General features: G+C 41.6%; 1 protein-coding gene across 1 annotated transcript in view; it reads right to left on the bottom strand.

The window, feature by feature from the left end:
• The window catches only part of SSBP4 (single stranded DNA binding protein 4), a 510052-nt gene that overhangs the window by 385409 nt on the left and 98889 nt on the right, over positions 1 to 25754 (bottom strand). The window contains exon 2 of the mRNA XM_073686385.1: positions 4306 to 4378. Coding sequence (XP_073542486.1) covers positions 4306 to 4378 — 73 coding nt within the window. The remainder of the gene's footprint in view (positions 1 to 4305; positions 4379 to 25754) is intronic.

The following is a 25754-nucleotide window of genomic DNA, read 5'->3' on the forward strand; positions in this document are numbered from 1 at the left end:
AGCATTTCTGCATCGTGGGCACTTAGCCTTATACACATCTTCTCCTGACTTCTACTCCAAAACATTACTGACTGGAGGTTTGTTGTCTTTAACACCATGTCCTCACTATCTGGAACTGAATCTTTCCAAAACTAAAAAATCTTCTGTTTCCATTCTAGATTAACCTATCTAAACTTAATATATCCATTTCCATGTGTGATACAACCATTACTAATACGCACTAATACCTTCTTGAGTTATATTTGACTGAGATCTTCCTTCACTTCTATATCCAATCATATTCATGCTCATCTCACATGCACCTCAAAAACATTTCCAGAATCCGCCCTTTTCTTACCATCATACCTGCTAAAAATGTTAGGGTAGGTTCATATTAGTCTATTCTTTCCATTAAATGAGCCCTGATTGGCTAAGTGTTTGCCGATCGTTGGTAGTATAATAGCTTGTTTAGACAAGTTGACAGCACCTCCAATGCTCACGAAATAATCGGTAATAGATCGCTCTGTGCACATACCCTGTCATTGATCTCAGCAGCACACGTCCTGTTTACACGGAATGATGTGCTGCCGAGAACAATGTTTTTTAAGGAAGCTTAAAAATCATTTACCCGACGAACAAACATTTTGCTCATTTGTCGGGTGAATGGCAGCTAGTTGACACTTGCCAATAATTGGGAAATGAGTAAGCCGATGTAAATGCACCCTTATATTTGTTCTGATTCATCCTCATTTTAATTACTGAAACACATTACTAATCGACCTTCCTCTCAAATATATCCTGAATGCAGAAGTTAGGCTTATCTTTCTGTCTAGCTACACTGATGCCTCCACCTTGTGCCATCAAATAGTATACGGCACTCTTGTTATATGTGATTGGTGGTGCACAAGTAGGGTATCCAGCCCAGTAGTAATATAACAGAAGAACTTGGCACTCAAAATTAGAATAAAGTTCAGTTTTTTATTGAAGCATTCACCAATAAATCAGTTGAACGTTTTCGGTCTCATGGCAGACCTTCATCAGAACTGAATGCTCTTGAAGTGGAACCCGCAGAAAAAAGTAGCGCTGGCGATTGCAACCTGCGTTGCTGGTATATTGCTGGTGTATTGCGCTCTACCATGAGACCGAAAACGTTTAACTGATTTATTGGTGAATGCTTCAATAAAAAACGGAACTTTATTCTAATTTTGAGTGCCAAGTTCTTCTTTTATATTCCACCTTGCGCCAGTCATTGCACTGGTTGTCCATACGCTTCAGAATAGAACACAAACTAATCACATGCATCCACAAAACTCTCTACGGTACTGAACTACCCTACATCTCGACCCTTATTTCTCTTATGACCATAGCTGCGCTCTTCGTACTGCGAATAATGTAAGGCTAACATTCTCCATAGTAAAAAAATTCCCATTTCTGTCTCCCAGACTTTTCTCGTGCAGCAACAGCTCTCTGGTATGCACTACCTTAAACAATCAGGTTAATTCCCTGTGCCTACGAGTATATGTATGCCTTAAAAACACCTATTTTTAGACAGGCTTATCACTTATGCATTCAATAGCATTTCATATCTATACATACACATATTTTAGATGGTGATTGGCTGAGGCTATTAAGAATGAAATATACTTTTTCTAGTGTATAAATGAGGTGAATTACCAGGGAACTATAGACAGGTGTTATGCAGAGACTGATGCAGCAAAGTTTTTGTAGGCACCATTTTAAGATGCACCAGTCCCTTATTCATTACTGATTGCAACAGTTAGCTTCTTGCTGCTTTTGTTCCATAGCCAATCATTTTTTCATGAGCAAATTTGCAACTTGAATGGACTTGTGGAGTAATATGTGTTGTAAAATTGAGAATGCCCCATAGATGCTCAATAGGGTTTTGGTCTGGAGACATGTTTGGCCAATCCAGCACCTTTACCCTCAGTTTCTTTAGCAAGGCAGTGGTCGTGTTGAAGGTGTTTGTGGGGTTATCATGTTGGAATACTGCCCTGTGGCCCAGTTTCTGAAGGAAGAGGATTATGGTTCCCTCAATGACCTGTAGTTTTCCACAGCCGGCAGCACTCATGCAGCCCCAAGCCATGACACTCCCACCACCATGCTTGACTGTAGGCAAGACAACCTTGTCTTTGTTCTCCTCATCTGGTTGCCACTACACACACTTGACATCTTCTGAACCAAATAAGTTTATCTTGGTCTTATCAGACCACAGGACATGGTTCCAGTAAATCATGTCCATAGTCTGCTTATCTTCAGCAAACTGTTTGTGGGTTTTCTTGTACATCATCTTTAGAAGAGGCTTCCTTCTGGGACGACAGCCATGCAGACCAATTTGATGCAGTGTGTGGCGTATGGTCTGAGCACTGACAGGCTGACCACCCACCCCTGTAACTTCTGTGGAAATGCTGGCAGCAATCATATGTCTATTTTGAAACGTCAACCTCTGGATATGACGCTGAGCACGTGCACTCAACTTCTTTGGTCGACCATGGCAAGGCCAGTTCTGACTAGAACCTGTCTTGTTAAACCACTGTATGGTCTTTGCCACAGTGCTGCAGCTCAGTTTCCGGGTGTCAGCAATCTTCTTATAGCCTAGCTCATTTTTTATGTAGAGCAACGATTATTTTTTTCAGATCCTAAGGGAGTTATTTGCCATGAGGTGCCATGTTGAACTTCGAGTGACCAGTATGAGAGAGTGTGAGAGCGATTTCACCAAATTTAACACCTGCTCCCCATTCACACCTGAGACCTTGTAACACTAATGAGTCACATGACATCGGGGGAGGGAAAATGGCTAATTGAGCACAATTTGGCCATTTTCACTTAGGTGTATACTCACTTTTGTTGCCTGTGTTTTGGATATTACTGGCTGTGTGTCGAATTATTTAGAGGGCACACCAAATTTACACTGTTAGGCCAAGGCCCCACTGTCAGTATTTGGTCAGTAGTTTAGTAGCTATGTACCTGAAGAAGTGGACGGGACGTCCACGAAACGCATAGTCTTTTATAACTTTTACAATCTCCAATAAATGCCGGGAACATTATCCATCTCTGGCATATATATATAATTTTTCTTGGAGGAGCGTGGTTATTAATGGCACCTTTATCATCTATATAATAAACTACTCGAAGATCCCAAGGGACCTGTGCCTGCTGCAGCACCTCAGCATACACTTTCTCATGAGTTGTGCATTTCACAACCCACAAAGGTGAGCAATTTCCCTTTTATCTTTACTGTTGTCTATTGGATAACAGCGCTATTTGTGCTCCTTTCTTTACTTATTTCAGTATTTGGTCAGTATTTGGTCAGTATTTTTTCTCAGGAATGGGAGCCAAAACCAGGAGTGGGTGATAAATTCAGAATTGGTGACTTGTTTCTATTATACCTTTTCGCTGATTGCTCCTCACCTGGTTTTGGCTCCCACTCCTGAGAAAAAACACTGACCGAATACTGACCAAATACTGAGAGTGGGGCTGTGGCCTTATACAAGCTGTACACTGACTACTTTACATTTTATCAAAATGTTATATCTCCAGTGTTATCCCATGAAAAGATATAATAAAATATTGACAAAAATCTGAGGCGTGTACTCACTTTTGTGATATACTAATATATTTTGTGATATATGTAGAGGTACATAGAGTTACACAATATTGTTAATAGTGCTGCGCTTGAACATTCAACGCTTCTGAAAATAATGCTAAGGGTAGCAGGTAACATACCACTTGACAAATGGTAAGGTTTTTAATATTAGAGTTAGGACTGTCCTATAAGGGTTACCGCGACGTGGTGGGATGGCTTTTACATTATTTTGATCAAAATTATGTTAACTAAATACCCTTTATTATTTATTATTATTTTTGCACTGTGTGATCTATCCATTTACTTCCAGTTATTTGGGTATTTTTATTGTCTTTGGTTTTTCTAGGTAACATACTATGTCTGTTGTGAAGGATAAAATCATTCCCCTAGTAAGCCAGAATATATACTTTACAAAACTATATTCAACACATAACTACGCAACTTGCTGTTCTGGCTTCTTTACAAATTTTGGCTGGGACCTAAAAAAAACAAACCACATGGAGTAGACAAAGAAGGGAGGATAGTCCCCCTATCCTATTCTGTACTTATTTAGCCCCTCATGCAATTTTGGACTTGAAGTTTAACAATTTTTGTTCTTCTATAGATGATATTGATATACCGTGTTACAATGTAGATCAATGTTCAAGATCGGGCAACCTGAAACTGCCTAAATGGCTTTGCCATCTCATGACATGAAAGATCTACGCAACATGGATTCTTACCTCTGATAGGAAAGTCTGTGCGGATTTCTGAGCTCCTACATGTAGTAAATATTCATACACATATAAAGCTAATCTGTAAAAGAAAGAAAAAAAACATTAGCATCAGCAGGAGTAAAATGAAATGGATTAATTACTACATATATTATTGTATATGAGAGGAAATGAATAAAAAACAAGAGAATAAACTACAAGTCTTATGGACGGTAGAAAATCTAGAATGATGATATATGCTACATGACAAGTATCTCACGAGGCTTATAAATATCATAAGAAAGTACTTTAATCTGACAAACAGACTTATTCGACTGAAAACTATGAGCCACACACACTTCCTCCCCATAAACAAGCATGCCCAGCTCAGCCAATTGAGCATCTCTGCCAATAGACCCCATATGTCAAACTCTGGCTCGCAGGGTGAGTGTATTTGGCCCGCGATGCCAGGCGGGCCCCCTGCTCTGCATCGCACTTTCAACTATATCGGCATCCTGGATGCTGATATAGTTGAAAGCGATGATGAAAGAGGGAGCCGTCAGCTGACACTCCTCCATCACTCTCCCTCTGCGTCTGCACCTCAACGCAGTGGGTGCGATGACGTCACTACAACACACCCTCTGTGCCGAGCAGTGCAAAGCTTCAGATCGCTCGCTGCCGAGACCGGAAGAGCTGGGGACCAGGGCGAGGTGAGTATTTATTTTTTTTAATGTGGGGCCCATTATTCTGTATGGAGGACTATGTGGGGCCATTATACTGTATGGAAGTCAATGCAGGGCCCATCATACTGTATGGAGGACTATATGGGGCTATAATATTATATGGAGGACTATGTGGAACCCATTATACTGAATAGAGGGTAATATGCGGCCCATTATACTGTATGGAGGACTATGTGAGGCTATTATAATGTATGAAAGGCAATGCTGAGCCCATTTTACTGTATGGAGGACTATGTGGGACTGTTATACTGTATGGAGGGCACTGCAGGGCCCATAATACTGTATGGAGGACAATGTGGGGCTATTATACTGTATAGAAGGCAATGCAGGGCCAATTATACTGTATGGGGGACTATGTGGAGCTCATTATTCTGTATGGAGGACTATGTGGGGCCCATTATACAGTATGGAGGACCATGTGGGGCCCATAATACTGTAAGGAGGACTATGTGGGGCCCATTATACTGTATGGAGGACTATGTGGAGCTCATTATTCTGCAAGGAGGACTACATGGGGCCCATTATACAGTATGGAGGACTATGTGGTGCCCATTATACCATTTTGAGGGCTGTGTGGGGATCACAGTTGGGGCATCATACTGTGTTGGGGTCACCATATTTTGCCAGGGAGAGTGGGTGTGAGGAGGGGGTACAGTAGGGTCATCATACCGTGCGTGTGGAGAGTACTGTGGAGCAATTCACTGTCCGGGTATCTTACTGTGCTTGGTGGGCACTTTTGTTGGCATCGTACTTTATTATCTGGTTTATTCAATGTTTTTATCCTTTGTTATTACATATTTAAATTCGCCAACTGGGCCATATGCTTTTACTGCTCTTGCATATCATATTATTCTAGTATACCCCATTTATGATTATGTGTTTATTTTATTTTAAGATCTATTAATTAAAATGGACTTTGTTCATGGGACAACCCCTTTAAGTTTGTTTCCATATGAAAAGGTTCATCATTATATTTGTTGATAAGGAAAAACTTCCTCAATTGTAGACATTTTTTTTTAATAAATATCAAGGTTGGCCCGCGACTTTGTCCAAGTTTTTAATCTTGGCCCTCTGTGTATTACAGTTTAACATCACTGCAATAAAGAGAAAAGTCCCAACTTTGCACATCTAACACCACTCATACTAGAGAAAGCAATTAGGATTAAAATCAAGCACCCAAATCCTGTGCCTTTGGTGAGACATGCCGACAAATCTTGGCCCTGTACCTTGTACACATATATGTTGATGCTATTGAAGTTGGTGGCATCTGCCATGAAAAATTTTATGTTTAGGACTAGAGTAAAGGATTTGTGCAGAGAAAACAAGTTATCACCTATACACAGGATAAGTGATAACTTATTGATCGGTGGGGGTCTGACCACTAGAAACTACATTAAGGCCACGGCCTCACTATCAGTATTTGGTCAGTATTTGGCCAGTATTTTTCCTCATGAGTGGGAGCCAAAACCAGGAGTGGGTGATAAATGCAGAATTGGTGACTTGTTTCTATTATACCTTTTCTCTGATTGTTCCTTATCTGGTTTTTGCTCCCACTGCTGAGAAAAAATACTGACTGAATATTGACAAAATACTGATAGTGGAAACACTTAAAACATGGCACTCTCTGAGGAAAAAGATGTTTCCAGGTAGAACTATTAGCCCACTCACATCAATATTCTATAACCCTTCCTTTCTACCCGGATATTTGCGCGGATCTTTCCTCGGTCAGAGGGCAGTGGAGGACACCCGATTGTTTCAGATTTTGGAAAATGGCATGATACCTACTTTTGTATCTTTACAATCAAAGTCCCCAAATGTTAAAATCAGGTGGTTCGAATATCTGTAAATGCGATCCTTTCTAGCAGCACACAATCCTAACGTAAATTCATTATCAAGCTACACTTTCTTTGAAAACATGTTCCTTCAGGAAAGTGGTCCGACTCATGCTGTCTCTATGATATATGAGGGATTCGGCAGAGAGGAGGGAACGGAGAAAATGGCATTTCAGTGAGCATGTGAGAGGGATTTGGGGGTTAGTTTATCCCCTCTTGAGTGGGCAAAAGGCTTCCTCTTCACACATAAGCTTTCTAATGCAGGGACTGCACAAGAAAAGAACTATAAAATACTTACACGATGGTATCACTACCCATCTAAACTACATGCAATGTTCCCTACAGCTTCGACAACATGTTGGAGATGTGAAAGTGAAGTGGGTTCTATGATTCATATATGGTGGGAGTGTTCTAAAATTAAACCATTTTGACAATTACCAACGTATCACAGGAAACAGAGTATTGGGATCTCCTGAAATAGCCCTTCTGTCAATCCTCCCTTCCTCAATAGGTGTACAAAAGAAGGATTTACTTCGATTTTGCTTAATAGCGGCACGGACGGTAATTCCACGGTTTTGGAAACTTAAAAGAAACCCTAACATACTAGATTGGTACAAGGAAATGGTGAATCTATGTAGAATGGAAGAGTTGTCTGCAGAATGTAAAGGAACCAATGATGAATTCAGAAGGGTTTGGAGCAGATGGATTCTGTTCCAGGACTCACCTGATTTTCATAACCTATTCTAATAGTTTCAACAGATACCAGTGATTGTGTCCATAATTAGTCACACGGGCATAAGGACCCCCATCCCACCCTTAGACCCTTTGCGTTTTCTTTTCTTCTCTCTTTTTTCTATTCTTTTCTTTCTTTTTTTTATATGGGATTTTCAGATACAATGTTGAATTTTCCTCAGCATATATGATTTTCTTATAGGCGGTTATCTTACAACATTATATGGTTCAATATACTACCATTTAAATTGATATTTAAAAAAAAGTGACCCCATTTGAAATTTGGACATTTTTCTATATTTCTATTTTGTTATATTTTCTTCAACATCGAATACAATAGATTTTTCTTGATTTGCAAAATGTAAAATGATTAATAATGAATGCTTAATTGGTGTTTAATAAAACAGATTGAATATAAAATACTGATAGTGGGGCCGTGGCCTAATCGACAGGACCCCTGTTAGAATGGAGCAGCAGTGCACATGCTCAACCTCCGCACAATTCATTCCTTGTGTTTTCACTGGATAGCCCCTTCAATGGCAATTTGTTCTGGAAGGAAGCAAGCTCTAGTAACATGCACAAACACTACCTCAATATTACAGAATATTTACTGCAGAACATACATGCTGATCAAAGGATCAAGTAGGTTAAAAAAAAATAACTCAATACACTGACACTGACATACCCAAATGATGCAGCAAATGTAAGAGAAAGCCCTATCGGGCATGATAGATCTATGACAACTCACAATGTGCTTAGTGGTATATACCAAGGACTTTAGGATTAGTACTGCAACATACTTTTGGCTACACACTTAGCCAACAGCTATCTACCCTGAGAACATCCCGGAGAACTTTAAGTCTTCATGCTCATACACACTCCACTGTGTATGTTTAAGGGCTTATTAACACCCCAGTATTTGGTCAGTATTTTGCATTAGTGCTTGTATGCCAAAACCAGGAGTGAAACGTAGCGAGAAAAATGACAATGGAAAGATTACCACCTGTTTCGTGTTTTGGAGACATTTCGGGTTTTGGCAAATACTAATGAAATACAGCCTATGGCCATGGCCCCACTATCAGTATTTGATCAGTATTGTTTCTCAGGAGTGGGAGCCAAAACCAGGAGTGGGTGATAAATGCAGAATTGGTGACTTGTTTCTATTATACCTTTTCTCTGATTGTTCCAGGTTTTGGCTCCCACTCCTGAGAAAAAATACTGACCAAATACTGATAGTGTGGCCGTGGCTTAATAGGTGCCATGCCACTGCTAGGTACTTCTTGTAGTCGCTTATCTTCTATCAGATCTGGACCGTCTTGTATTGTTCAAAAATAAGCAATATAGACATTTATCTATACATACAGCTGAGGCGCTATTTTAATTTTTAATTAATCAAAAACTAACTAGTGACATGACAAGACTTCTGTCAGTGCTCTGACTATTTTTATTGTGATTTAGATAATATGTTGGCAGGGGGTACCAGTATAGCCCCAAGTGTACCAGTGGTTTTCAGGTTTGCCAAGTTTGGCTACATTCCCACAATGAGCTTTTTGGTGAATTATTGATGTTGCAGAATTTCTGCATCTATTAGGTTACTTGCATTATTTTCAGTGTTTTTTTAGATGTTTTTTTTATCAGGCTTTCGTCTCTTATTGGTATGTCGTGCTTTTAAAAGTATAATAGAAACACGTCACCACTTCTGTATTTATCACCCACTCCTGGTTTTGGCTTACAAATACTGAAGTAAAATACTGACCAAATACTCAATGTGTGACCGTGGCCTAAGATTCTGTGTTATTGACGCAGTGAAAATACACAGCGTCAAAAACTCACTAAAAACTTATCATGGGCACACAGCATTAAAGTACAACTCTGTTTTTTCTTTTTATTTCACCACTGGATAAGTATCAGTAGTAATGTATGCTTCCTGTCGTTAGTAAAATACTGGCCAGTCGCCGCCTTCTGCTGTTCCGGTCACTGCTCTGGTCCTTTTCTGCCCACGTGATCAGAGTTGTGACTGGCTGGAGCACTCCAGTAATTGCTGGGTAGATCGGAAGTCACTGCTCAATGTAAGTCTATGAGACTCAGAACTGGGCTCTCAGAATTACATTAGGGCTCATTTATACAATCGTATTTGCGGTCCGAAAAAAAAACAAAAACCCAGTACTCAGACCAATGTTATTCAATGGAGTAGGCAGATGAGCAATTATTTTTCACTGACTAAATCTGCATGTGAAAATAAAGAAAATAAGGAAAATAAAATTGGATGCCATAAGGAACCACAGTAATGCATCTATTTGTTATGGATACATTGTAATTCTGTAACATACAGTGGGGAAAATAAGTGTTTGATACACTGCCGATTCTGGAAGTTTTCCCTGTGAGAGACAAAATTAAAAAAAAAAAATCCAGAAAATTACATTGTATGAGTTTTACATAATTAACTTGCATTTTATTGCATGAAATAATGAATAGAAAAACAGAACTTAATATTTGGTACAAAAACCTTTGTTTGCAATTACAGAGGTCGTTTCATGTAGCTCTTGACCAAGTTTGCACACATCGCGTTAGGGATTTTAGCCCACTCTTCCATACAGGTCTTCGCCAGATCTTTCAGGTTTCAGGGCTGTCGCTGGACAACATTGAGTTTCTGCTCCCTCCAAAAATTTTCTATTGGATTCAGGTCTGTAGACTGGCTAGGCCACTCCAGGACCTTGAAATGCTTCTTAAGGAGCCTCTCCTTAGTTGCTCTGGCTGTGTGTTTTGGGTCATTGTCATGCTGAAAGACCCAGCCATGACCCATCTTCAATGCTCTTACTAAGGGAAAGAGGTTGTTGGCCAAAATCTCGTGATACATGACCCCACCCATCCTCCCTTCCACAAGGTGCAGTTGTCCTGTCCCCTTTGCAGAAAAGCACCCCCTAAAGTATGATGTTTACCCCACCATGCTTCACGGTTGGGACGGTGTTCTTGGGGTTGTACTCATACTTCTTCTTTCTCCAAACACGGCGAGTGGAGTTGATACCAACAAGTTCTACTTTGGTCTCATCTCACCACATGACCTTCTCCCATGCCTCCTCTGGATCATCCAGATCATCATTGGCAAACTTCAAACAGGTCTGGACATGTGCTGGCATGAGCTTGCATGCCCTGCAGGATTTCAATCTATGATGGCATAGTGTAATGTTTGAGACTGTGGTCCCAGCTCTCTTCAGGTCTGATTCCTGACCTTTCTCAAAATCATCCTTACCCTATGAGGCAAGATCTTGCATGGAGCCCCAGACCGAGGAAGATTAACAGTCATCTTGTGTTTTTTCCATTTTCTAATAGTTGTGCCAACAGTTGTTTCATTCTCACCAAGCTGCTCGCTTATTGTCCTGTAGCCAAACCCAGCCTTGTGCAGATCTATAATTTTGTCCCTGGTGTCCTTAGACAACTCTTTGGCCTTGGCCATGGTGGAGAGGTTGGAGTGTGATTGATTGTGTGGAAAGGTGTCTTTTATACAGGTAACAAGTTCAAACAGGTGCAATTAATAGAGGTAATGAGTGCAGAGTAGGAGGGCTTCTTAAAGAAAAACTAACAGGTCAGTGAGAGCCAGAATTCTTGCTGGTTAGTAGGTGATCAAATACTTATTGCATGCAATAAAATGCAATTTAATTATTTAAAAATCATACAATTTGATTTTCTGTTTTTTTTTTTTAGATTCTGTCTCTCACAGGTCTACGATAAAAATTTCAGACCTCTCCATTTGTAGGTGGGAAAACTTGCAAAATCTGCAGTGTATCTAATACTTATTTTCCCCACTGTAGGTGTCATGGTTGCATTATTTGCGGAAGGCTGGCAGCTGCTAATAGAGTTTCCACGACAGGCTTAGCACAAGCCACTCCGTTTAACAGACCCTAGGAGTTGCTGTGGCCTTCACCTTTTAACTCTTGTTTAAGGATCTGGACTTGCATAGTGGCCTATGTGAGCAAGGTGAAGGTAAGAAGGCTCGCCACTCAGGGTCAATGTCAAGAGGTCACGTCAGGACCAAAATCAGAAAGAAAGCAGAAGGTAAAAATTCAAGCCGAGGTCAGAAACCATTAGAAATCAGAAAGTCTGTACAAGAGCACAGTCAGATAAGCAGGACTCACAAATTGGTAGTAGAAGTTAGAGACCCAGGGGTTTAAATAGCAGACAGCGCTGGCAGCACTCTCAGAAAGGAGTGATCAAAACTAAACAATTAACCCTAAGCTCTCTGATCTAGCGGCATCAAAACTTCCAGGAATAAAACAGGACTGACACTGTCACGCGCCACCTGCAACATAGGTGAGGCACCACCTAGCGCCCAAAGTAGAACCAGAGGGGACAGGAGCCGGCACAGATGTCACAATAGGAAACTGTAAATGGTCTTGTAAATTATAAATAGCTGCTGCTGGAAAAAAAAAACTTATTGCACACAGATGACAAGTGAGAAAAAAAAATCGCATGGGCTTTCTGGATGAAACTTTAAATGATTTTTATATGTTCGTGTGAACTTACCCTAACAGGGATAGCAACCAATAGCAGAGAGGGACTAAAGCAGCACCAAAAACAGTAGATGACAGCCAACAGTAAGTATTTTAGCCGACACAGGGAACATGTACTGATACCTATCTGGTAGTGATATAAGTGAAAAGCCCTGAGTGGAACTTTAGTTTTAGCGATAAATCATTAACAGCCAATGTTTTTTACTGACTTGAAAACTAGAGTGAATCATAAAGAATAAGGATATGTGCACAAGTTAAATATTTGCTGCAGACATTTGTACATTAAAACGTGTCTCTTGGCAGGAAAAATGCTGCATAAGGCTGCGTGCCCACTATGCGTTTTCCAAGCGTTTATGCTGCGGAATTTCCGCAGCATAAACGCTTGGGAAATGCTTGGTAATCCGCCCCCCATGGTCCCCAATGACAAGCCACAATGTCAATGCCCATGCTGCGGATTTTTCCGCAGCGTTTATGCTGCGCTCAAAAATCTGCAGCGTAATCGCCGCCATTGATTTGCATTGAAACACATAATATCCGTGTCAGTACATTCGTACACACGGATATTATGCGTTTCTATGTGCGGATGGTACCCAAGTCTGGAGGAGAGGAGACTCTCATCCAGACCTGGGTACCATAGAAACTGTAAAAAAAAAAAAAAATAAAGTTTATACTCACCTTCCGATGTCCTCCCGGTGTTTTGTCTGCTCCGTCCGGTCTCTTACAATGCTCGAGCTGTTGTGAAGGACCTGCTATGAAGTCACTGAGTCATGTGATCCATCACATGGCTCAATGACGTCACCGCAGGTCCTTCACAACAGCGCGAGCCGCCCAACACACCGGACGCAGCAGAGATAACATCGGGAGGACAATGGAAGGGGAGTATAAACTTTATTTTTTATTTTTTACCATTCTTATTCTTTTTTTTTAACTAACTTGGTCACACTATATAAATCTATGCCGGTTGCATGGATTTATATAGTGTGAACAAGTTGTCAAGCACTTTTCCAAGTGATGCTAAAATCGCTTGGAAAAGCGCTTGACAACCCGCATGCAGAAATGCATGCAAAGACGCTTGACAAATGCTTCTACCTGGCGGGAAAAACGCGTGTAAAAACGCATGCGTTTTTCCTGACAGGGAGAAGCGTAAAAAATATGCAGCATTTCTGCATCGTGGGCACATAGCCTTAAAAATGCCTGTTTTTGCATGCGGTTTGACTAGTTTTTTAATGAGTCTTTCCCGTTCATTAGTGTGGGTGAAAAATCCTGCAAAACCGCTGAAAGAATTTACATGCTGCAGATTTGAAACTGCTTCAAATCTGCAGGGAAAAAAAGCAACATGTGCATGAGACTTCAGAAATCTCATATATTTTCTGAGCTCAACAGACGATTTTGTTAACTTGTCTGGTGGCTCCTGCTTTCAGGACAGAAAGGAAGACGGACTTCCCTGTATAAGCATGCATACAGAGACAGCTGTCAATCACTGATTTTACCCACCCAGTAAACAGATGTATAAATCATCAAAAAAAGCAGGTGATACAGGATCTAACTATATATCAATCTGCTCTTCCCTCTTCTCCTCCTGTTATATGACATGATGCCCATGGCAATAGTCAAAAGCAATTAAAAATATAACAACAGTAAATGTGAACCCTATTTCTACTTAAAGGGGTTTCTACTTTAATATTGATGGCCTATCCTTAGGATATGTCATAAATACCAGTTTGGTGCTACACCTGGCATCCCCACTGATCAGCTGTTCCCGATGTCACCAGCAGCCAGATATGCTTAGTTGGAGAGTGGAACAGCACAGCACTGTCAACTGCATAGTGGCTGCAGTGGGGTCCTGCAGATCCGCCCCTGTTCATTTACCGTAAGTAGGGCTGGATGTGCAGTACCCAGCAAGGGCCACTATGCAGTTGGTGGTGCTGTGCTGATCTGCAACTGATCACATCCGAAAACTGCAAGCATCGGGAACACCTAATTGATGGGGGCATATCACACCACCACCAATCTAGTATTGATGACCTATCCTATGGATAGGCCATTAATGTTAAAGTACCAGACAACCCCTTCAATTTTAAAACAGGGGACCATCTATAGAAATTGGGGGTATTTTACAAACATAAGATATTGTAATTCAAACAAATACATTATCAAGCTATAAAAAGCAATTACATTTTAATTATTACATAATAGTCAAATCTCCCTGGCTAATCCCTATGATCAGCATTACCATGGTTCCATCCATCCATGGTCCAATTACGGACTCCAATGTCCAAACTGGCCATGGGTCTTCTGACCTTGAGGCTACCTTCTCACGATGAGTTTTTGGTGAGCTTTCAACGCTGCAGAATTTCTGCACCATTTCTGTACCTATTATTTAAATTAGGCTACTTGCGTTTTTCATTAAGTTTTTGTGTGTTTTTAAAACGCGTTTTTATCGAGTTTTTGACGCTGCGCCGTCTTTTTTTGGTGTGTCATGCTTTAAATAAATCTGCTTTGTTTTTTGATACTTCCTAGTATTTAGATTTGATAAAACTTTATTGCTATACTTAGGTGCGGATTACATGCGTTTCTGCTGAGGACATGCACTAAAAACACGTGTGTTTTTTTACCAGCGGATTTTCCGAATCTAATGAAAGTCTATGGGGAAAATCTGCACAGAAAACTCAGCGTACCAGCAAGAGAAATTGACATTTGACGGATGAATATTATGACGACATAGAGAAATTGAAATTGTGTTGTGGTTATCACATATTATGGAGCTCTAGTCTAAACATACTACATTTGGTGCTATCTCACCTCAGCTGCCCCAATTGTTATAAAGACACTATGGGTCATGTATTTTTGTAAATTGTCTCCTAGGTGTTTGCTGTAATATTACTGCCATATATCCTTTATTTTTATTGGCGTATATAGAAGAACTCAACTACGGGACTTTTCTTCTAATATGGGGCAATTAGTATCTGCCTCTTAGGGCTTCTGCCTTCCTCTGAATCAACATGTTAGGTTATACGTTGAACTCGTTGGACCTACAGATGCATCTCACTAAATTAGAATATCACCAAAAAGTTAATTTATTTCAGTTCTTCAATACAAAAGGTGAAACTCTTATATTATATAGAGTCATTACAAACCGAGTGATCTATTTCAAGTGTTTATTTCTGTTAATGTTGATGATTGTGGCTTACAGCCAATGAAAACACAAAAGTCATTATCTCAATAAATTAGAATACTTTATAACAACAGCTTGAAAAATGTTTTTAAAATCTGAAATGTTAGCCTACTGAAATGTATGGTCATTAAATGCACTCAATGCTTGGTCGGCGCTCCTTTTGCATCAATTACTGCATCAATGCGGCGTGGCATGGAGGCGATCAGCCTGTGGCACTGCTGAGGTGTTATGGAAGCCCAGGTTGCTTTGATAGCAGCCTTCAGCTCGTCTGCATTGTTGGGTCTGGTGTCTCTCATCTTTCTCTTGACAATACCCCATAGATTCTCAATGGGGTTAAGGTCATGCGAGTTTGCTGGCCCATCAAGCACAGTGATACTGTTGTTTGTAAACCAGGTATTGGTAGTTTTGGCAGTGTGGACAGGTGCCAAGTCCTGCTGGAGAATGAAATTTCCATCTCCAAAAAGCTTGTCGGCAGAGGGAAGCATGAAGTGCTCTAAAATTTCCTGGTAGACGGCTGCATTGACTTTGGTCTTGATAAAACACAGTGGACCTACACCAGCAGATGACATGGCTCCCCAAACCATCACTGATTGTGGAAACTTCACACTAGACCTCAAGCAGCTTCGGTTGTGTGCCTCTCCACTCTTCGTTCAGACTCTGGGAACTTGATTTCCAAATTAAAAGGGGATCTCTGGGACCTTGTGGAGTGTGTCAATGACTGCCTTCTGGACATCTGTCAGGTCAGCAGTCTTCCCCATGATCGTGGAGCCTACTGAAACAGACTAAGGGACCTTTTTAAATGCTTAGGAAGCCTTTGCAGGTGTTTTTTGTTAATTATTTTAATTTACTAAGATAATGACTTTTGTGTTTTCATTGGTTGTAAGCCATAATCATCAATATTAACAGAAATAAACACTTGAAATAGATCACTCTGTTTGTAGTGACTCTATATATGAGTTTCACTTTTTGTATTGAAGAACTGAAATAAATTAACTTTTTGATGATATTCTAATTTAGTGAGATGCACCTGTATGTCTACTTTTAACCTTAAAACTATGAAACTTTTTAATTGTGCCCACAAGACTGAAGTGAGTGTACATCGCCTTACTACACTTGCTTCACCCCTGCTATAATATACCACTAATCCACATGAAAAATAAGCAAACACAACAAAAATGTCATGAAATGGTATTATTATAAATTAATCTTCATATAACAGTCCTAAAACTTGCAATGATGTATTTGCAGTGATAACATGTTATATATATATATCACAATGAGGAATCCTCTTAGTGTTCCCCAGACATTTATTAGCATTATGAAAACATGCATGTGGATCTAGTGAGATCCCTTTGGAGCTGAAGGGGTTGACAGAAAGAAAGCAATACATCAGCAAAGTGTTTTCATCTCAATTAACCCAGTTTTGCAAGCATTAAGGGCTAATACAAGGAGGAAGAACAGTTCATTTCTATAATGGTCTCACTGGGAGACTGTCCATTAGATGCAGCTTGCTGTACACTTAAAATATATTGCATACTAGAGTTCATGGTTGTCTCTTCATACTAGATTTATACTTTAGCGAACATCTGCTATGAACTCACAGACTATTTTCAGTAAAGAAAGGGAAGCACATGAAGACTTTCAGAGACAGTGATGTGCACACCATACAGTACTACAAGGCATATTAGCAATGATGGGATTATATAATCATCTGTTATAATTATAAACTTAGAAAACAATGAGTGACTACCAAGAGAAATATCCCGTGGTAAGTACCGTACATAGTCGCCAAGACAGGATATATTTAACAGTTGTATATAAGTTATAGTTAGTAGATAAGAATAAAGTCTAAAGGGCTCATACAGACTAAAAAAGGTTTGCTAAACCCACCAATTTCTCAGGGTCCGGACAACCATCTGGAGGGGATCTCTCGACAAGGCTTTGGCTTGTTACATTTCATCTTCCAATCATTTCATTTCCCTGTCTGAAAAGTCACCACCTGAGGCTTACCTCACTCCCCCCATTGGAACCATTTTTTGGCAAAGCACCTTTATGCTCACACTGAAAAATGTGGAAACGCACTAAAAACACATGTAATCTGCACATGACTGTATCAATAGAGATTTGTCAAAGCCAAATACCCAGAAGTATGAACAACAAAGCAGCTTTATTTATAACATGACATACCAACAAGAGACAAATAATGCAGCGTCAAAAACGCAATTAAAACGCATGTAAAAAAAACGCACTCAAAATCGCAATGAAAAACACAGGTAACCTAATTGACAGAATAGGTGAAGACATGGTGCAGAAAATCTGCAACATCAAAACCTCACCAAAATCTCATCGTGGGAACGTAGTCCTAAAGATTTTTAAGTAGAGGTTTTACAGTTTGAACACCCAGCGACTTTCTAAATGTGTTTGTCCCAGTGCGTATTATCAGTGGCAAACTGGGAATCACTTTTAGACCACGGCCCCACTATCAGTATTCGGTCAGTATTTTTACTCAGGAGTGGAAGCCAAAACCAGAAGTGGGTGATAAATGCAGAATTGGTGACTTGTTTCTATTATACCTTTTCTCTGATTGTTCCTCACCTGGATTTGGCTCCCACTCCTGAGAAAAAATACTGACCAAATACTGAGTGAAGCCGTGGCCTTAGGCCTCCTTCAAGTCAATGTCTCCAGTATGTGTGGTGACTAGTGTTGAGCATTCCGATACTGAAATATCGGGTATCGACCGATATTCGCTGTATCGGAGTTCCGATACTGAGTTCCGATACTTTTACAATATCGAATACCGGAATCGGAAGTTCTCATAATGCCTGCGCTCTGCAGTGTCTCTAAAGGATGACAAGCTGGATGGTAGCGCTCAGCTGCGATCCAGCCTGTCATCAGAATGCCATCCCAGCGTGGGAGAATTCTCCTGCTCAAGCGCCGCTGACATTACATTATCTCCCTTACATTACAATTAAATGGAATAGCAGGAATTAATATTTTTTTAAGACGTTAATGCCACAGCCATGGTGGTTGTGGCATTACAGTGGTTGCCCAAATCGATGGGAACAGTGCTCACAGTGAAACATGAAAAGCCGGCAATTCATCAGCGGCATATACTGGTACCCGACAATTTAGAACAGAAAGAATAGAGCTTCACACATAGATTAGATAGATAGAAACATGTCAGTCACATATATAAGAAGTACAGTGACAGTGTTGGTTACTGTACTTGTCATTTAGTGTTAAAGGATTTATTTAAAAAAATAATAGTGTTTTCATACACCATCTCTTTAAAAAAGCCGGCCAGCAATTCAGCATCGGTACCCGACAATTTAGAACAGAAAGATAGAGCATCACACATAGATTAGATAGATAGAAACATGTCAGTCACATATATAATAAGTACAGTGACAGTGTTGGTTACTGTACTTGTCATTTAGTGTTAAAATAAAGGATTTATTAAAAAAAAAAATTGACATTAAGTTCCCCGTAATTTTAGTCTCTAGCGGAGGTTAAGCAGACGGCTGGGGCAGATGTTTGAAGCCTGGGAAGGGGGTAATACCCACGGAGCTTCCTAGGCTACTAATATCAGCCCCCAGCTGAATACCTAGCCTCTACTAGCTATTAAAATGGGGGACCCCCAAAAAAATGACGTGGGGTCCCCCCTATTTTAATAGCTAGCAAAGGCTAGGCAGACAGCTGGTGGCTGATATTAATAGCCCAGGAAGGGTGCCATGAATGTTGTCCCCCTCCCAGGCTAGAAACACCAGCCGTCATCCGCCCCAGAAATGGCGCATCCTATATGCGCCAATTCTGGCACTTAGCCTCGCTTTTCCCACTGCCCTGTAGCGGTGGCAGTGGGGTAATAGGGCTGGGGTTGATGTCAGCTTATAATGCTAGCTGACATCAAGCCCAGGTTAGTAATGGAGAGGCGTCTATAAGACACCCCCATTACTAACCCCATAGTCAAAGTTAAAAAAAAACACAAACACCCAGAATAAAGTCCTTTAATTGAAATAAGCACACAATTCTTTATTGTTCTAAATTAAACCATACCTACCGTCACGCCCATTCCAGCTGAAGCCAACGATCTCCTGCAATAAAAGTAAAATAATAAAGCAACATCATCCTTACCTTTCCATGGTTCCCAGGACAGCTTCAGCTCTGCTACATTCACATGACAGGCTGGATCGCAGCAGAAAGCTGCCATCCAGCCTGTCATGCCGCAGGCAGACACTGAGAAGCGCTGGCATGCTTGTGCTCCTGAGTGTCAGGCTGTGACGGCATCCAGATGAGCCGACAATGAACTCAGCTCACCTCATGCACGTCACTGACAGCGTGGGAGAATTCTCCTGCGCATGCGGTGAGCTTGAGAGACTCGGCTCATTTGGATGCCGTCACAGCCTGACACTGAGGAGCGCAAGCATGCCTGCACTTCTCAGTGTCTGCCTGTGGCATGACAGGCTGGATGGCAGCTTTCTGCTGCGATCCAGCCTGTCATCTCGATGTAGCAGAGCTGGAGCTGTCCTGAGAACCATGGAAAAGTAAGGATGAGGTTGCTTTATTATTTTTCTTTTATTGCAGAAGACATTGGCTTTAGCTGGAATGGGCGTGATGGTAGGTATGGTTGATGTGTCTAATATTGGCGTGACCCCATGAATTATTTCATGAATTTCCTGAAATAATTAAAAAAAAATTGACGTGGGGCTTCGCACTATATTTGTGTCCAGCCAGGTACAGCAGGCAGGAACGGGCTGCCCCCAACCACCAGCTGCCTATTTGTACCTGGTTGGACACAACAATATAGGGAAGCCCTTTTTTTCTTAATTATTTCATGAATTTCATGAAATAATTAAAAAAAAAAAATAACTGGGGCTTCGTCCTATTTTTGTGTCAAGCCAGGTACAACTAGGCAGCTGGGGGCTGGAATCTGCAGCGCAGGGAGCCCCAAGCTTTCTGCCCCCCCCTCTGCAAATTGCAGTCCGCAGCCACCCCAGAAAATGGCGGGTTCATATAAGCGCCATCTTCTGGCGCTGTACCCAACTCATCCAGGACCCTGGTGCGGTGGCTCACTGGGTAATAAAGGGGTTAGGGCCAGCTTGGTATTATCAGCTGGCCCTAAGCCCGAAATTCATGGGGTCACGCCAATATTAGACATGACCGCCATGAATTTCTAGTAAAGTATTTAAAAAAACACAACACCCAGAATGAAGTCCTTTAATTGAAATAAACACACAATTCTTTATTGTTCTAAATTAAACCATACCTACCATCACGCCCATTCCAGCTGAAGCCAACGACATCCTGCAATAAAAGAAAAATAATAAACCAACATCATCCTTACCTTTCGATGGTTCCCAGGACAGCTCCAGCTCTGCTACATCGAGATGACAGGCTGGATCGCAGCAGAAAGCTGCCATCCAGCTTGCCATGCCGCAGGCAGACACTGAGAAGCGCAGGCATGCTTGCGCTCCTCAGTGTCAGGCTGTGACGGCATCCAGATGAGCCGAGTCTCTCACGCTCACCACATGCGCAGGAGAATTCTCCCACGCTGTCAGTGACGTGCATGAGGTGAGCTGAGTTCATTGTCGGCTCATCTGGATGCCGTCACAGCCAGACACTGAGGAGCGCAAGCAAGCCTGCGCTTCTCAGTGTCTGCGGGATGACAGGCTGGATGGCAGCGTTCTGCTGCGGTCCAGCCTGTCATCTCGATGTAGCAGAGCTGGAGCTGTCCTGGGAACCATCGAAAGGTAAGGATGATGTTGGTTTATTATTTTTCTTTTACTGCAGAAGACATTGGCTTCAGCTGGAATGGGCGTGACGGTAAGTATGGTTTAATTTAGAACAATAAAGAATTGTGTGTTTATTTCAATTAACCACTTCGCACCAGAGCCTGTTTTTGCCTTAGTGACCGGGCCAATTTTTTCAATTCTGACCACTGTCACTTTATGAGGTAATTACTCTGGAACGTTTCAACAGATTCCCCTGATTCTGAGATTGTTTTTTCGTGACATATTGTACTTCATGATAGTGGTAAAATTTCTTCGATATCACATGCGTTTATTTGTGAAAAAATTGGAAATTTGGCGAAAATTTTGCAATTTTCAAACTTTGAATTTTCATGCCCTTAAATCAGAGCGATATATCACACAAAATAGTTAATAAATAACATTTCCCACATGTCTACTTCACATCAGCACAATTTTGGAACCAAAATTTTTTTTTGTTAGGAAGCTATAAGGGTTAAAAGTTGACCAGCGATTTCTCATTTTTACAACAAAATTTACAAAAACATTTTTTTAGGGACCACATCTTATTTGAAGTGACTTTGAGGGGCCTTTATGACAGAAAATACCCAAAAGTGATACCATTCTAAAAAAAGCACCCCTCAAGGTGCTCAAAACCACATTCAAGAACTTTATTAACCCTTCAGGTGCTTCACAGGAATTTTTGGAATGTGGAAGAAAACAATGAACATTTAACTTTTTTCACAAAACTGCTACTTTAACCTCAAATTTTTAATTTTCACAAGGGCAGCCAGAAAAAATGGACCCCAAAATGTGTTGTGCAATTTCTCCTGAGCATGCTGATACCCCATATGTGGTGAAAAGCCACTGTTTGGGCGCACGGCATGGCTCGGAAGGTAAGGAGCGCCATTTGACTTTTGGAATGGAAATTTGACTGGAATCGATAGCGGACGCCATGTTGCATTTGGAGAGCCCCTGAGGTGCCTAAACAGAGGAAACCCCCAACAAGTGACCCCATTTTGGAAACTAGACCCCTCAAGGAACTTATCTAGATGTGTGGTGAGCACATTGAACCCCCAGGGGCTTCACAGAATTTTACAATGTTGAAGTGTGAAAATAAAAAAACACATTTTTAACACAAAACTGCTACTTTAGCCTCAAATTTTTAATTTTCACAAGGGCAGCCAGAAAAAATGGACCCCAAAATGTGTTGTGCAATTTCTCCTGAGCACGCTGATACCCCATATGTGGTGCAAAGCCACTGTTTGGGTGCACGGCATGGCTCGGAAGGTAAGGAGCGCCATTTGACTTTTGGAATGGAAATTTGGCTGGGATCGATAGCGGACGCCATGTTGCATTTGGAGAGCCCCTGGGGTGCCTAAACAGAGGAAACCCCCAACAAGTGACCGAATTTTACAATCTACTCCTCTGTATAAATTAATCTAGTGGTGGGAAAATAAGTAGATAGGTAAATGGTCACTAAACCCATAGATGATTTCCCAGAGAGGTGTCATTTCCAAAATGGGGTCACTTCAGGGGGGATTCTGCTGTTCTGGCACTTTTCAGAGGTGCTAAGTACCAGAATTAAAGAATCCCCCCTGAAGTGACCCCATTTTGGAAATGACACCCCTCTGGGAATTCATCTATGGGTTTAGTGACCATTTTAACTCAATGGATGATTTTCAGAAACAAGCACGCAATGGAAGGTTTAGATTCTGGAGAACCCCCCACCCCACCCCTGGAAATTAAGTGAGCTCTACTCGAATGTGTCATTCACTAAATGAACCAAATGTTTGAATGACAAATTGGGATACATTTTTACAGTTTAAAAACGTGGTTCTGTGTGGAAGATTTTAAAGCAGTCAGTGACGCATAAGGCTGGCAATGATGGGCATTGTGGGCAATAGTAGCGGGTATCACGCCTCATTCCTCTCTTAGTACATACACAACATCTTTTCTGGGGGTTCCTTCTTGTTTCCGTTGCTGGAATAAGTGCAATAAAATGTCGCTCAGTGAGTCTTTTCACATCCTCAGATTCTAATGGATGAGCGGGGCTAACACTTTGAAAAACAAGATTTTCAATTACCTTTTCTTGATAGTCAAGAAAAGGATCTGAATTTCCTGCTTTTTTGTACAACACAAAAGAATTGTATGTGGCCACCTGAAACAAATAAATAACCAACTTTTTATACCAGGTATAGGACTTTCTTGATACCTGGTATGGCTGTAGAACCTGGTCTGCAAGGTCCACACCCCCCATGTGTTTGTTGTAGTCAATGACTGACACAGGTTTTTGCTTCGGAGTGGTGGATCCTAGTTCTACAGTGGCCCTTGTGGCATCTGTGTGGATCGAGCTGAGGACAAAAATATCCCTCTTATCCCTATATTTCAGGGTAAGCAGCTCTCTGTCGCGTACAGCCCCTGACTGCCCCATTTGAAACTTTTGGTTGACCAATGGTTGTGGAAACCCCTGACGGTTTTTATGGATGGTCCCACAAGCCCCGATGTTGTGCTCAACCAGACTTTAAAATAGGGGTATACTGGTGTAATAATTGTCCACGTACAGATTGTAGCCTTTTTGAAAAAATGGATTTATCAGCTCCCAAACAATTTTTCCAGATGTCCCCAGATAAGTAGGGCATCCTGGTGGGTTTAGTTGGCTATCTTTCCCCTCATATATGCGGAAAGCGGATGTGTATCCGGTTGAACTTTCGCACATTTTATAGATCGTTATTCCAAACCTTGCCCTTTTAGATGGGATAAATTGCTTGAGGTGCAGTCTTCCTTTGAATTTTACAAGGGACTCATCTATAGAAATATTTTGTGCTGGGGTGTAGAGCCTTAAGAATTTTTCTGACAAATTTTCAATGATGGGTCTAATTTTATATAACCAGTCATGTTCTGGGGCATTTCTGGGCAGGCATTGACTATTGTCGTTAAAATGCCAAAACCGCATGAGCATTTCATAACGGGTCCTAGTAAGAACAACTGAAAACATAGGGGTGGCTTGAACAGGGTGGTTGGACCAGTAGGATCGAATGCTCGGTTTTTTAACAAGCCCCATGGCAAATGTAAGTCCTAAAAAATTTTTTATTTCCGGGACATTAGTTGGTGTCCATAAATTTGCCATAGCATAGTAAGATCGGGGATTCTGGCTTATGAATTGGGACGCATATAAATTTGTTTGCACGACAATATGCTCTAGCAAGCTGTCTGTAAAAAAAAAATTAAAAAAATGAATTGGTCCAAAATCTTCCACCTCCACATTTATACCAGGAGTGCCGTTGAAATCAGGGCTGAATGGAGCAGCCGAATCTGAAGCCTCCCATCTGGGAAATGCTAGATCATGTGGCAAAGCCCCTTGTACACTGGCGTGCGCCAGTTCACTAGTAGCAGGGACAGCGCTTGTACTGGGCAGTGTTCCCTGATTTGGAGACGTTTCTCCAGTAGCGCTATTTGCCCCTATTGCTGTACTGGTCCTTGGGCTTGAGGATGGACCAGAATCACTGCTCATTTCTGAGCTCTCAGTGTCGCCGCTACTAAAGCCCTCAAAATCCACATCTCCATCTGAGATTGCACTGTCATCAGTGTCAGAACATAGCAGGGCATACACCTCCTCTGCGGTATAAGTCTGATGGGCCATTTTATTTTTATATTTTTTGACTGGACTGAACGGACCGGACTGAACGGACGGGACTGGAGTGGACTGATCTGACAGGACTGACTGACTGACAGGACTGATCTGACAGGACTGACTGACTGATCTGACAGGACTGACTGACTGATCTGACAGGACTGACTGACTGACAGGGCTGACTGACAGGACTGACTGATCTGACAGGACTGACTGATCTGACAGGACTGACTGACAGGACTGACTGATCTGACAGGACTGACTGACTGACAGATCTGATAGGACTGACTGATCTGACAGGACTGACTGATCTGACAGGACTGACTAACCCTAACTCTTACTTTCTTTTTTATTTTTATTTTTTCACTTTTACTGTGGCAAGGCTGACAGCTCTTGTCACACTGTTTCTCCTCTGCTCTCTCACTGAGATCGGAGGAGAAACAGTGTATTTATCAGCCAGATCGCCCGGGAAAGTTTGCTGCTAAAACAAACTTCCTTAGTGATCTCTCTCATTGGCTGGTGTGACGCTGACATCATCGAGACCTGAGCCAATCAGGTCTCGATGATGTCAGAGGTCACAGCACCGGGATCCCCGCTGCTACTATGGATCGCGGCATCTAGAAGATAGGAACAGGTTAACATCATGGGGACCTGATCCAATCAGGTCCCCATGATGCTACATGTCAGAGCTATCGCTCTGAACCGGTACCGCAGCGCTTGCAGGACCCTGGGGGTCCTGAGCGCTGCGGGACCACCCACCGTTTTTAAGCGTCGGCGCTGCACAGAGGCCAGGCAACGCCGACGTTTACATACAGTGGGGCGTCACGAAGCCGTTAAAGGACTTTATTCTGGGTGTTTGTGTTTTTTTAAACTTTCACTATGGGGTTAGTAATGGGGGTGTCTTATAGATGCCTCTCCATTACTAACCTGGGCTTGATGTCAGCTGGCATTATAAGCTGACATCAACCCCAACCCTATTACCCCACTGCCACTGCTACAGGGCAGTGGGAAGAGCGAGGCTAAGTGCCAAAATTGGCACATCCTATGGATGCGCCATTTCTGGGATGGCTGAGGGCTGGTGTTTCTAGCCTGGGAGGGGGCCAATATTCAT

This window comes from Phyllobates terribilis, unplaced genomic scaffold (assembly GCF_046119375.1).
Source record: "Phyllobates terribilis strain yellow unplaced genomic scaffold, ASM4611937v1 Scaffold_1__5_contigs__length_1240528914, whole genome shotgun sequence".
Classification (NCBI taxonomy): domain Eukaryota; kingdom Metazoa; phylum Chordata; class Amphibia; order Anura; family Dendrobatidae; genus Phyllobates; species Phyllobates terribilis.